Source organism: Erpetoichthys calabaricus, chromosome 7 (genome assembly GCF_900747795.2).
Source record: "Erpetoichthys calabaricus chromosome 7, fErpCal1.3, whole genome shotgun sequence".
NCBI lineage: Eukaryota > Metazoa > Chordata > Cladistia > Polypteriformes > Polypteridae > Erpetoichthys > Erpetoichthys calabaricus.
The window spans coordinates 146,252,814-146,267,465 of record NC_041400.2 but is presented as its reverse complement, the minus strand read 5'-3'; the positions used below and the strand labels follow the sequence as shown (position 1 = coordinate 146,267,465).

The following is a 14,652-nucleotide window of genomic DNA, read 5'->3' as shown; positions in this document are numbered from 1 at the left end:
CTGAAAACAGATACAATATATCTATCAGATGTAGCCTTGTACGTTATATATCTGGCATACTTTTATCATATTATTATATATCTTAAGAATGTGTCTAATAAAGGTATAAACTTCAGAATTCTATTTTTGTTTTCATTGCTTTTGTACTGAAAGTCAGATGTTAAATGTAAATCCATTCCATCCATCTTTTCTAAATTTGCTCTGTCATTACTTAGGCACATGACATGCATCATTTTGAACACTCCAGAAGACTCTCCAGTTAACCTGATAGAGACCACAAAAACCCATGTAGATACTGGAAGAATGTACTAATACTAAAGATTATAGTAACTGGACCAGTAATTATAAATTTAAGTACAAGAAATTGATTATGGTGCATTAACCACTATACTAAGTGAGTTTTTAACAGTACCCTAGTTTGGATAGTACTGAACTGATAGTTTCTTTCTTTACTGACTGGATTCTATATACCATTGTAAAGTAGTCTTGGAATCTGATTACTTTGGTTTGACTCTGAATTCGTCCATACTGCTAAAGAAGCATCCGTACATTCCAAAATAACTAACTACCTGCCCCGCATTTTAATTTAATTTAATCGGAGTTTCTAATATTTGCTTTCTGTTTTTTTTTAATAGATGCCCATAATTTACATATACATGTCATTTTTATTTTTCATTGCAGAGTTGATAACTTTGGACTAGGATTACTACTTAAGACCAAACAAATAAAACGTATGATTTCATCATATGTGGGAGAAAATGCAGAATTTGAACGGCAGTATCTGGCAGGGGAGCTGGAGGTAGAGTTAACTCCACAGGTGAGAGAAACTTTTTAAAAAATATTATAAATTAATGGTATTTAAATCTAAAAACTGAATGCTGTTAAATGGTGAATTATATGCAACGCAGTTTAAAAGGTTTTTTTTTTACCATATGGCCTAAGGAGCCGTGACTTGGGGGGCACCAAGGCCTCCCTAAGCACATAAACCACCCTGCGTTTTTCTCTCTCCAATGACATGCACAAGTATGAATGCGTGCCAGTCTTCAAGGGGGACAAACTACTCAATGTTTGATGTCATAAATAAATACGATTGCGCTCTGTGATGTATGTCATATGTATGGCATGTTTGTCGCAGATGTGAATCGCTGTATGCGGCGTGTAAAACAGTTTGTTTGTCGCGGATGTGAATCGCTGTATGCAATGTGTAAAACAGTTTGCGAGAGGTATCCCATGGTCTTAGAGTTGGTGGGCGGGTCTCTGTGAGTTGCTCTTGCGAGTGGGCACATGACCAGGCACTGTGTATGCTTCGATGTGAATCGCTGTATGCAGCGTGTAAAACAGTTTGTTTGTCGCAGATGTGAATCACTGTATGCAGTGTGTAAAACAGTTTGCGAGAGATATCCCATGGTCTTCGAGTTGGTGGGCGGGTCTCTGTGAGTCGCTCTTGCGAGCGGGCACATGACCAGGCAGTGTGTATGCTTCGAGAACGAGGGTGGACGCGGCAGGACCATCTAAGAAGAAGCATGTTTGTCGCAGATGTGAATCGCTGTATGCGGCGTGTAAAACAGTTTGTTTGTCGCGGATGTGAATCGCTGTATGCAATGTGTAAAACAGTTTGCGAGAGGTATCCCATGGTCTTAGAGTTGGTGGGCGAGTCTCTGTGAGTTGCCCTTGCGAGCGGGCACATGACCAGGCAGTGTGTATGCTTCGAGTGCGAGGGTGGACGCGACAGGACCATCTAAGAAAAATCATGCTTGTCGCGGATGTGAATCGCTGTATGCAGAGTGCGACGGTGGTCTCTCCAATTGTCAGTCATGGACAATTGTATGTTGCCCTCTCCAGAGTTCCATCTTTTCATTCACCTACAGTCGTATCCTCAAACCTACCCCATTTGGACAACTGTGTCTTTCAGGAAGTGTTCACCCATCAATACATAATTATGCGGCGTATGCTATGCCGCAGGTTGGCTAGTTTACTATCTTTTAATATAACCATTCTCTCTTGTGCATTTGACTTTCGGCAAGGGAAAACTTAATTTTTTATTCCAATAAAATACACGTAAAACAAAAATATTCTTAATTTATTTTCACTTATACTGAAACCTATCCTGTGCTAAAAGTTGTAAGTGAATAAACAACTCAAAACTGTCAACAAATCTAGTAGTTTTTTGAGACCTGTAGGGCTCAATAGTAAATCTGAAAATCAAGCAGGCTAAGCAGCCACACAGACAATAATGAGACTAGTTTGTCAGTTTGGCTATTTTTATTCATATAGTCCACATATGCAAAATGATCTTTTTTGAGTGTTACTTTCATACAGTGCTTCTGATAGATTTCCATATCTTTGTTCAGTGGTGTTTATCATGTTAGTAGCCTATATTGCTTATTGCTGCTCTTTTTCTGCTTTTTGAAACTGATGGATTCCAAGAACAAGTGCCTACCTCATATCAGTTAGGTCTTCATTTAGATCAACACCAGTGAGGCATATTTGTCAAATGGCAGTTAATAGAAAAATAAATTAACTGATTGGCTGAATTTTTTCTATGTGCAAAAAGAGGCATTTGGCGCAGTGGGTACATGGGAAAAGAGTCTTGAGGCAGTGTAGCCACCATGCTATTAATGACCTTGCTAGAAAAACATTTTAATGTTAACAGATAATTAATGTATACCACAAATGACCATAACTGAAAGGGCTTAACAATACTGAATTATGTAATATTCACAGCATACAGGCTGTTATTAAAGCCCCATTTTGTTGTGAATTAAATCTAAGTAAACATTTGGCAATATTTTCCTTTTGATGTACTTTTCATAAATATAATTTACTTGAAATTTAAATTTCTTTTGGCAAATGTGTGTTCACCAAAGCACTATTTTAATTTTTTTCCCATGCTAGTGTGATTTAAAACGTTTTCCTTTACCACTCAAATTCTGTAGTTGCGTATTCCTTTACACTGCAGATTTTTTCCAATGAATTGCTCATAAGCCATTCCACTAATCATATCTACTGCTACCATATACCTGTAGAAAAGCAGTGGAAAAGGTTATCATTTCCCACAAATACTGCAATATCTATTTTAGAGGTCAGATAAAAATAAAATGATCCTGGGCTATAGTGACGTCAATGGCCCTCCGTGCTAGTGCATACAAAGTGTGCTGCTTTTTTTTTTTTGTTTTAGTTCAGTGTTCTCTTTTTCTGTCTTTGAAATTTTTCTCTCTTTCTGTCTCATATTTCAAAAATTTCACTGTTCATGATGACCACTTACTTCAATGTGATTGGCTATATGTGGTTATTGAAGAAAATGCCAATTAAGCTTTTTGTATCTGCCAGACTTCAATGCATAACAGTCATTCTCTATGAGTGTTTAAGTATAATTGCCACGATAATAAATCATGAAAGCTCCTTTGACCACTACACTGTGTTTTATCTCCCTGAAGGGCAAAATTACATGGTGACTAATTTAAAAACTAGTGCATTTGTAATACCCACCTGTTGTTCTGTCCTTTGAAAATTACCTTTATATTTTTTGTATCCTGGGAACAATTTACACATTTACCGATGGATGACTGAAGATAAGGGAAAGGGATATTTCAATAGAGAAGTGCTTTGGATGCTCCTGTGTTAGCTTATTTGGCATTGAAGCCATGTGCAAGTGAGACACAATTAAGGATTAAAAAATCTGGGTCCTTCATTTTCAAAATACATGGTTTACTATAATCAGTATATATACATTTCCTCTTTGTACTAGCGTGTGCGTCTTCATAATTGCTGTCAGAACCTCCCCAGTGTTCGTTTGCACCTAGCAATTTAGTGTTTTTTTTGAGTGCTGGCTTGTTGCCTTTTGTTAGTATATGTAGAATGCTATTAGTCCTCTAGGATTTAATTATACAGAAGATAGCAAGGTGAATGGCATTTGTTTATTACCATACGCCAGGAAAGTAGTTACAGGAGGCAGACAAAAAAAATTGTCATTGTAGCCTTAAGGCAAAAATAGAATCAAGCTTTACTTAGAAAACATCTTTATTGAAGGAGCTTAGAATTTAGCTTCCCTTTCTTTGTAAGTAAAGCTACATTTAAACATTTGTGCAGGTGGGGGTGTCTTTGATAGGCAAGTTATTTGTGAAATAAAAAAAAAGGAAAACCCCCTAAGGAATAAAAGCAATTAGAAGACAAAATCTTAATTTTCAAGAACATTTTAATATAAACATGATATAAACGAGAAGTTTGTATTAGTTTGCTTAATTACTCCCTACACAATCTTTAGTTTTTGTGCCGATCACCAGCCATTTAAAGGGTGGCACAATTTAAACAGTGTATTTTTAATCAACTTCTAGGATTCTTGAAGTAGGTGCTTCAGCCGGTGCTGTTCTGACAGGTTTTAATAAAATGGACACATTCCCAACAGGTGCATCAAGATATGTTAACGTTTGATCATATACAACTATTTTTTCCATGCTTTGCTTAACATGAGAGGAAATGTAGTGGTTTGATTTCACAGAATGACAGGAAAAGGATGAGAGTTTTATTCTTTGCAGTATGTTACATACTTTATATCTTTTTTTCTTCCCTGTCATCTTACAGGGCACACTTGCAGAGAGAATACGTGCTGGAGGAGCAGGGATACCTGCCTTTTTTACTGCCACTGGCTATGGCACACTGATTCAGGAAGGGGGATCTCCAATCAAGTATAATAAAGATGGCAGCATTGCTGTTAAAAGTGAACCAAGAGAAGTAAGATATTGACTTTTGCTCCAATTACCTGCTACTCTCTGACTTTCTTGGTCATTTTTTTTGTATCTGTTTTTTTCCAGTAGTAGGATGCAGGTGATAAAGAAACAAAATGATGGTGGAACTAGAATGCACACAGAGGCTTGACTGACACAATTCCAAACATCTAATGAAAGCTCTCAGAATAGTGTAAATGCATTTTTTAATTTCACTCATACTGAAGGTGGCTAGTCTTCCAGTTATTATGTATAATTTTTTTCATTTCTGATATCTGGGCAGTATCCTAACATCCAAGCATCCTAGAGCATAAAAGCTTTTTTGTTAATGAACAAGGTACCCTTAGTTTCCCTGAAGTAGAAAAAAGTAATTACTGACTGACTTTTGAGTCGTAGTGACAGGTTTAATTGAAGGGTAGTTGCTCTGGTTGTTTTGCCTTCGGTTGCGCCTTCCTGACTTGGCCCCTCACCCCTCACTTGAATTACTGCTTCAAGCTCACCTTTTTGTCAAGATCTATGTGTAATATGTGTGTAAATGAAAAAGGGTGTCTTTGAAAAAAATCCTTCTTAATACTGCCTCTTGGAAAGCACTGTGTGCATTGTATTCACTATGCTAGATTGTAATGTGACCCTACTTGCAGAGCTTTTTTCTGCTCAGGCTGTACTAGAAAACTCCCTTCTGTTGCCTGTAAACTCTTTTTATTATTCAGATTCTTGGTTGCTTTTGAGAGCTAGACAGCCTGACTTATACACAAACTGTCTCAGAATAATAATGAACACATTGAAACCTTCTTTATGCTTGAGATTATTTGCCTGATTTGAGAGATTAACTAAAGAATGCCTTAAGATGCATAGCATAATAATGTTACAAACTTTCTGCACTTATGAGCTGATAACAAAATACATTTGTGGCAGTTTAGTTGCACTGCTACTTGACATCACCAGAGTTATAAACTTGTCCTGGACATTGCCTGTGTACTGTCTTTGTTTTTCTGTGTGTATTCAGCTTTCCCTTCACATCCCACAGATGTTATGGTTAGTTTTATTTGTTTGAGTGTGTGTATGTGTCCTGCATTGGACTGGCTTCTGACTTGGGGTTGTTTCTGCCTTTGAGTGATACTGCCTGGATGGGTTCAGGTTTCTTAAACATTTATTGAAACGTGCTGTTTCATGCACAAAGAGAATTGTACACATTTAAATGTCACATCATTTTTACACAGAAAAGTATATATCAGCATGTATTTTTTTAGTTTTAGGTTTTTCAGTGACTTAAATATACGTTTATAAATGGTAAAGTCAGTCAGTCAGTCATTTTCCAACCTGCTCTATCCTAACCCCAGCCAGCACAGGGCACAAGGCAGGAACAAACCCCTGATTGTTTTGTCTTTTGGTGATGTACACGATTAATATGGTTAAGCCCTTGATCTTTTCGTCTGTCTTATTTCATTTATCTTCTAATCACTGCATGAAAAGTGAAGGGGGTATGCTCTTTGATTTTCACAGGATTCTAAGATCCTGATCTCTTCCAAACCCGATGACACCCCTGGTAGCAATTAAGAAAGTCCAGTCTACAATATTCCATTTTTTCCTTCATCAAATAGTGGTTAGGTGGTTTATGCCGGAGTCTGTTACCCTGACAGTTAAAACACTCTGCCTCACACTGTAGTTTTGTTCATGCTGGAAATTGCTGCTTATCGTACTGTTACTCTGCTTCATCCTCAGTATTATGTACAAACACCCTCACATTTTTCTCTGTATTCATATATTTAAATTTACTCCTTCTAACTTATTGCACAAATAGACTACACAATGACTTTAGTAGTCATACCGTATCTCAGGCATGCAAGTGGCCAGTTACAATTGACCAGTTGGCAATAGGATACCATGATACATCTTTCTCTTTTTTGGGCATTTATTTCCAATCCAACACTGCATAGAACAATACCTTATTTTTTGTACTAACCATTTTTGACATGCTATTCCAAATTTGATCTTCAAATATTGTTGACAAAGTTAGCGCAGCTTCCCTCCACCTCCAATGATTAGGGTCACTTCTAGGTCATGTTACTGCCTGTTGCACTGTGTGTTCTTTCATACAGCTGTACATGTTAAGACTGATCACTTTAAATTTGTCATTTTGAGTGTGTTTGCATTTGTGTGAGTGTGTCCTTTGATACACTGGCCTTGTGTCTAGGGATTATTTCTGCCTTGAGCATTATGCTGCAGAAATTTACCTTCATTTCCTTTTCAGCCAAAAGTAGAAACAAATTGGGTTCAAAACATGGATAGATAAGGAAAGTGTTGCCACAAAGAGTGCAATGCCTTTAAGTTATAACTCTTAAATTATGATTTGGTTTTTTTCCTGTCACCCCACTTCCTTTTCAAATTATTGTGATGGTACTTTATAAAAATTCAAACCTTTCCTGCATTTTAAAAAGGAGGTTCTGAGTATGTAGCTATATATGTTGGAGGATGGTTGCCAAAAATCTTTCTGAGCCTGCTTGTAATCTGACACAGACTTTTAAGTCTTGCATTCTTTCCATGCAGTGGCAATGACTATAGTTGCAGCTGACGCTGACTAAGCTTATTCTTGGTGTTTTTGGCAGGGTTTTTAAATTCAGTTTAAATTCAGTTTTCAGTTAAAATGGGTTTAAAGCATAACCAGCTAGAAGACTGTTTTTTTTCTGTTAAATTATGGCTGTCAACAAATTTTGCTTTGTGCAGAAAAACTTGCTTTTATGAGGACTGATGCTACGGACTCCTCTTCTAATTCCAGCTGAGTCACCAGCCTGCAAACACGCTATTTAAAAAAAAGTAATCCTGTTGCCTCATGTGACGCATAGCACTGCTTTTTATTTTGTACAATGGCTGAATATGTGTGTTGCATTATGGAAGTTGTACTGCTACCCCTGCATCTTGTTTACAGTGAAGCACAAAAGGAAATAATCTTAAACATCAGCAACTTTGCATTTTTCAAAAACACTGAACTAACATTAGTATATAATATTAATTCCATTTTAAACTTCTTGCTACACAGACCATGTTCAAGTGTGCCTTTTTAGAAGTTATTTTTTATTTAAATTAGTTAAGGAGCAGTATTTTAACTGTTATATTCTAGCTCCGTTGTTTGCCGGGTAACTCTACAAGATTACAGATTGTTGTAATTGATACCAGATGCAGTAATATGAGAAATAATAGATATCATTTTTTATGTCACACAAATATGTCATCTGAAAATGCTTTAGAAAATAATAATATTTACCACAATAATTAAGAACAATAAGTGTACCAGGAATAACAAAATACCTGGAGTTTTCTTTCAGTTATATCAGGAACAGAGCACCAACTCAGAAACAACTAGCCATTTGTTTTAAACAAAGGGGTGATGAAAAAGAACTGATGGAATGATGACACAATTTTACAGAATTAACAAACAGACTATAGTCATTTGAATGAATGTTAAGCAGAAGTAAGAATTTTAGTGTACTCAGTACGTGTGACATTACTTGTACTAATACTAATACTGCTACAACAGTGGTGCCATATCAGGCACTTGTTATATTGTGTTGTCCATATATTATGGTAGCTGCTAACCCAGACAAATCCCACAGAAAGCGGTGGCAGCTATATGAGGTAAGAAACACTGATTTAGGGGAAAAACAACATTGGTCTGTCCAATAAATAGCCATTTCTGCTGATTCATGCTAAAAGGGACAATAATTTGATGAATACCTCATGAGTGTTGTGCAAGCTAGTGGTGACAGTGTAATGGTGCGAAGTGTATATTTTATGTACACATTGGTTCTTCTGATGCCCTGTGTTGAATATTTAATTGTTATAATATAAGTAGATGTTCTTGCCAATTATGCAATTTCCCACATGGAAGTAGTGCATCCAGCAACAAATGTGATTTTTCAGGAAAATAATACTCCATACCACAATGCCTCTTGAAATGATTCCAAGAGCATGACATTAAGTACACCTTGATGCTGTGGCTTCCCCAGTCAATTCAATCAAGCATCTGTGGGCCATTTAGAACTGAGATCCACCCCAAAATATTTTACAGAAGCTAGAGGAGTGTTATAGCAATCAATGTGGTCCTTCAGTTTGAACACTAGAAAAATCTGGTTAATCCTTAGACAAATGGAGAAACAATATGTCATTAAGTGGGTGCCCCTAATACAGTGATTATTTTCTGTGTAGATTAAAATATATTTTTGAGAGAGAATTTATTTCTAAATCGGTTCACTATTGAACACTTTCCCACAATTCAGAAAATAGTTACAGATAACCCTGGTTAGAAATGATACACAATACTTTTCTAATTATTCTATCTTTCATTATTTTCATTATTCATTAAATTTGCTTAAATTATTAATTTCAAAACATTAACTAGAAATATAATAGCAAGTCTGACTGAGGACTTGAAGGTATGAAAAATAGGTCCCTTTCTTTACCCAGTTTACTTTAGTTAGGAATAACACATTTTTTTTACTTTTTCATTGTGTATTTTACTTTACTTTTTTGTGATTTTTACATTAGTTAAGAAAGTTAAATAAAAATTAAAAATACTTGAAACTACCCTAAAGAGCTTTACTGCTTTTGTAACTTTGTTATCATCATGCTTGACAATTTCTCATTTTCCCAAATGAGCTGCCATTGTTACACAAGAAAAGAATAAGCAGGGCATCAAGTAGGGTTAATACAGTAAAGAATGATCAAATATTCTAAAAACAATTGTAAAGAAAAATATCTTTAATTTTTTTATTATTATAAAATAGGAGGCAAAGTAAATGTAAATATCAATAATAATATAATTTTAAACATCCATCCATCCATCCAGTTTCCAACCCGCTGAATCCAAACACAGGGTCACGGGGGTCTGCTGGAGCCAATCCCAGCCAACAAAGGGCGCAAGGCAGGGAACCAGTCCTGGGCAGGGCGCCAGCCCACCGCAGTAATTTTAAACATACACATATATATTAGAATAGATGTAAGCAAAGTTATATAAACAAAAGAATACAGAGGAAATAAAGTCACAAAGAGGAAAAAAAACTACAATGGTTTGCAAACATTGGTTTACAAATATCCACTGGATCTAAATAAATAAAAAAAAAAATCTCAAAAGGGAGGCAAAATACTCAAATCAGCTGGTCAGCAGTCAGTCCTATATGTTAAGCAGAAGTAAGCGGTCATAAAGTCTGTGCTCAGTGGTCAGTTATTTTGGTTTAGGTCAGCATGTTCTGAGTCACAAATTTTGTTCAGGGCAATTTTATATCTAAAAGCAAAGAAACAAATATGCAAAAAATGTTAATTCAATGTGTACCTGCAAAAGCACCAGTGCGGAAAGACTATTCAGATGATCTCCTAGCCATTAAATGCTAGTTTGTGGTCAGTTTTTGAGACTGTTTGTAGGAAGAGTAAGAAAGGATTTTTGAAGATCTTATTATACTCAATATGCTTATCTACAACGTGTAATGTTTAATGCAAAAATCATTGGGCAAAATCAGTAGCATTAGATCAGGATAGCATTTTATTAATATTATTTTACAGTACATGAAGGTAGTATTTGATGTATTTTCTGACTGTTGTGTAAACTCCAAATTACATTTTCTACAAACCATCTTTCAGATGCATTCTCACAAGTAGAATGTAGAGTTTTAGCCGTGTCCTTGGTTTTTGAAAATATATCCTAACATTTCATAAAGTTTATTCAGTCGTTTCCAGGAATTTCTGGAGAATACTACATCGATGTAGACTCCTACACCCTTTTTTGGAATAGATCATTATTAATGTTAGTAATTATCTTACACTTTGCACTTGTAATTATTTTCTTACACCCTTTTCTGGAATAGATCATTATTAACATTAGTAATTATCTCACACTTTGCACTTGTAATTATTTTCTTCTGACCTACATATTACACTTGATGTATTTACCAGTATTTTCATGTCTTCTAGTGCTGCATAAGTATGTTTGAATTTTACTGTGTTTACAGTATTGGATGAATTCCCTAATGTTAATCCTTTAATCGTTCTTTTAAAGTGTTGCTTAGGAAATGGATGTGTTTTCATGCCAGTTGTTTCAATGCCCAGCTTATTTCTTAAAGTGAATATTTGTTAAGATTTGTCAACTTTTTTTAACGTTTTAAGTCTCATAAAACGTTTCATACATAAAATATGCAATGACTGATTAAACTGTTTAACTATTTTAAAGTATCATTTATAGCTTGTTTAGAAACATTTGCAAATCTGTTTCTCTATTGCAGTTTATGTAAAGTTATTGTTCTGTGATCAGTAATAGTTTTAACTTGTATATCAACAGGTGCGGGAGTTTAAAGGACGTCATTATGTTATGGAAAAAGCTATAACTGGTGACTTTGCACTAGTGAAAGCATGGAAAGCTGATCGTGCAGGAAATGTGGTATTCAGGTATGATCCTTTTAGCAGACAGCTGCATGTTTAATGAGCCATGACAAATCACAATTATTTTTGCAGGTGGCACAACATGGTTGGCTTCTCAAGGCTTTCCGTTTGTATATGAAAACTAATCAAGCATAAGCAGATCCCAGCACAGCAGAAAAACTACCCTGATTCATTTAAGCCTCTTTTTCATAATGTCACACTTGGGTTGCTGTCATTCAGTGTTGGTTGTGCTAGGAACAATAGTTTTCTTACAGTATACAGTATACATCAGTTTTATTTATATTATGGGAGTATGTTATGCTGAGACATTAGAGAACTCATTAAATGATGTTCCTAGTAAAAAAAAAAAAAAAAGACGCCAGTTGTGGAGACAAAGGGACATTATTATCACTTCATTGTACATAAAGCTTCAAGTGAAATAACTTGGTATTAGAAAGCACAAGGTTCCATGTGCAGCCAGTTTAGAACTGCTAGAGTTTTTATTTTTTGAGGAGCATGTCCAGTCAGTAGTACATGTTTTACTTTGCTGACCACTGACACAGCTTTGTGAACATCGAATTCCAACTGGCTGCACCCCTCGGATCTTTGGTGTTTATATTAATGTTATTAAGCTGAAATGCCAAGAGAAGCTAATAGTGTTGATCAATAAAATTCAGTAAACCATTTGTCACATTGAATATGCTGTGTTTGCCAGTGACCTTGTTTGCCAAATATTTTCCTGGAAATTTGCCATTTAGCTGACTTAGAGAAACTTTATTTTTCCCAACACTCCAGGATGCATTGTGAGGCCAGCGTGACATTACAGAGCTGTAGTAGCCATGCACATAACGTTCACGCAAATGTACTTTATGCGTACTCCATATCACATTTTACATCACTACCTAATCGACTCCATGCATGTATGATGTTACTGCCTGTTTAGTTTTAAGAAAGAAAAAAAACAGTGTTTTCATCTGGGGAATATTACCTACCCATATATATAATGTGTGCCAAACTCAACTAGTCATATATCAAACTTAATTCCCCTCAAATTTAAATGAGACATCACCTTCCCCGAGTCAGTACATGAAGATAAACCCAATGTCTAGCCTCTTAATTGATTCTAATCCTGAATCAAGATTAATTGTATTTGTTTAACTTTGTTTCAAATTAGATATTAAATGGCAATGTTTTAACTTTGATGGAAAATTCATACCAGGGAGTTTACTGAGTCTGCACTTTATACTGCTACTAGGGGGCTTCGCCCCCTGCTCGCTTCGCTCGCCAACCCCCCGTGCCTGCTTTGCTTCCGCAGTTTCAGATGCGCGTTGTAGGCGCCTATGTTCATTGTATTTGTCCATGCTGGCGCGTTTTTGTAGCTCTGTTAGTCGAGCTGTTTGGTTCTGGAGCCAAGACAGTGTTGCTTCCGCGGTTTCAGACGCGCGTAGTAGGCGCCCACGTTTATTTTCCGGAGTGCCACTCACAATATGGCGGTGAAGCCTGCGCCTTCACTCCGCAGTAGAGCCACTCACAATATGGCGCTGACGCCTGCGCCGTCCGTACTATATCGGGTTTCACTATGCTGTGTAGGCGCCTTTGCCTTTCGTACTTTCCCGCGCCTTCTGTACTATCTTTGTGGACCTGTGGGGCCTCCATAGCCTCTTCCGTTTGAATCTGGGCTGCAGCGCAGAATCCTCTTTTTTGTGTGTCCGTGTCAGTAGTCGTTAGCTATGGGCGTGTTGTTGCTTCATTTCTCATTCACGTCAAGAGCTCTTTCGTTTTTGAGTGGTGACTCCTTCGTGCGTGGTGGATCTCACTTCGCTGGTGGTTTATGAGATGCGCGCTGTCGGCGCCTGCGCAGTACGTCTCCTGCGTCCATCGTCGTGTACCTGGGTCCATGCCATCCGGTTTACCATTCTTGGTTAGTAATATGGATAATAATATGGATAATGTGAGTCTCTGATGGAAGAATCTTGTAAGTTTCCTGTGACATTGTTAACTATGAAAATATAGTACATAACAAATTAAACGTTATCTTTCATAGGTGGGACAGACCAACCAAATTACTTGTAGCACATATCTATATATTAGAGGTATAACAAATATATAGAGGTAAAGTAAGACAACTTGACTCTTCTTTTATAGGTTTTGAGTTATTCAAAGCAGTATAATTTATTTTTTTTTTTTAAGAACTTGTGTCCTCAAAGGCAACCTTCATCCTGTATTCTCATTCACAGGAAGACCTTATCAGGCTTATTGCAACACTTATGCTTCACAAAAGTGTTCAGAAATTGCCTTCTGAATGTAAGATTGCTAAGTTTTTAGCAATTGTCCACATGGTTAATCATGCACAGTTGAATGAATTATAAACCTCAGATGGCACTTTAAACATGGTACAAAAGATTCTTAAATATATTTTGCTTTTGCTTTTTTCCAACCATTAAGAAGTTAAACCTGTTGTTAAATTACTGCACCTCGATTTCTAGTTTGTACCACAACTAATATGCAATGTAGGTTACATATATATAAGACATCATTTTAAATCCAAGGAAAGAAGTATACATTGATTCCAAATTGAGCTGTGTGGGGTTTCATTAGCATCTGGCAAAACCTGAAATAGAAGGTAAAACATCCTGCATGACTGTATGAAGTTATAGGGTAAAGTGTTAAGGAAGGGCTAGAGTCAATGCATATTAAATGTCCTGAAAATTAAACTGAACACAGAGGTAAAGACAAATCTAAAAGAAGGCTAGCTGATGAATGTCAGCATTATTTGGAAATAGAAAAATTTTGGCAGAAACATTTTAATGTAACTTTAGATATTTTTTTTCACTGAATCTCTGCTTTCCTTCAATTGGAAATAATATCAAAATAGTATGACTATCCTGATATAACCTTCACAAGTAACTGCAAAGATCTTTTCCAATAAAATTTTAAAAGTACTATGGAAAAAATCAAACAAGATGTTAACAGGTAGTCCACCCTCCACCTCAGCTTAGAAAGGAGAGAAGTAATAGTATCAATGTGAACATCCTTATTAAGCTGCCGCTTCTATTCCAGTGTACCTCTATATACATAAACAATCATTCTTTAAGAATTTAGACTCAATTGTAACATCATTCATCTCAAATTCGAAATGGCCACACATTCAAAAGACATCTCTGCAAGGATCTAAAGCACAAGGTGGTATGGCACTACCTAACTTTCACTTTGACTACCAGGCAACAGAATATACACAGTAAAATCTTGGAGGCTGGCAGAAATTCATGAATTCTCACTGGCCTTCCCTGAAATGGAAAACAGGTCCTGTATTAAATCTTCCTTCTTCGCCCGCTTTGTGTCTTCAATATTACATGGCGTCAGTTTTCCAGTAATCCAGTCATCCAGTAATTACTTAAAATATGGAACCAATGCAGGATATATTTCAAGGTAGAGAAGCAGTTATCTATTGCTATTATAATTACTTTTATCCAACTTCTCAGACCTGCTCAGTGTTTAACATATGGAAAACCACTTGGATTGA

At 36.2% G+C, this 14,652-nt stretch overlaps 1 protein-coding gene across 1 annotated transcript in view; it reads left to right on the top strand.

The window, feature by feature from the left end:
• The window catches only part of oxct1a (3-oxoacid CoA transferase 1a), a 226,948-nt gene that overhangs the window by 51,669 nt on the left and 160,627 nt on the right, over positions 1-14,652 (top strand). The window contains exons 4-6 of the mRNA XM_028805519.2: positions 682-817; positions 4,582-4,731; positions 11,050-11,156. Of these exons, the coding sequence (XP_028661352.1) occupies positions 682-817; positions 4,582-4,731; positions 11,050-11,156 (393 nt within the window). The remainder of the gene's footprint in view (positions 1-681; positions 818-4,581; positions 4,732-11,049; positions 11,157-14,652) is intronic.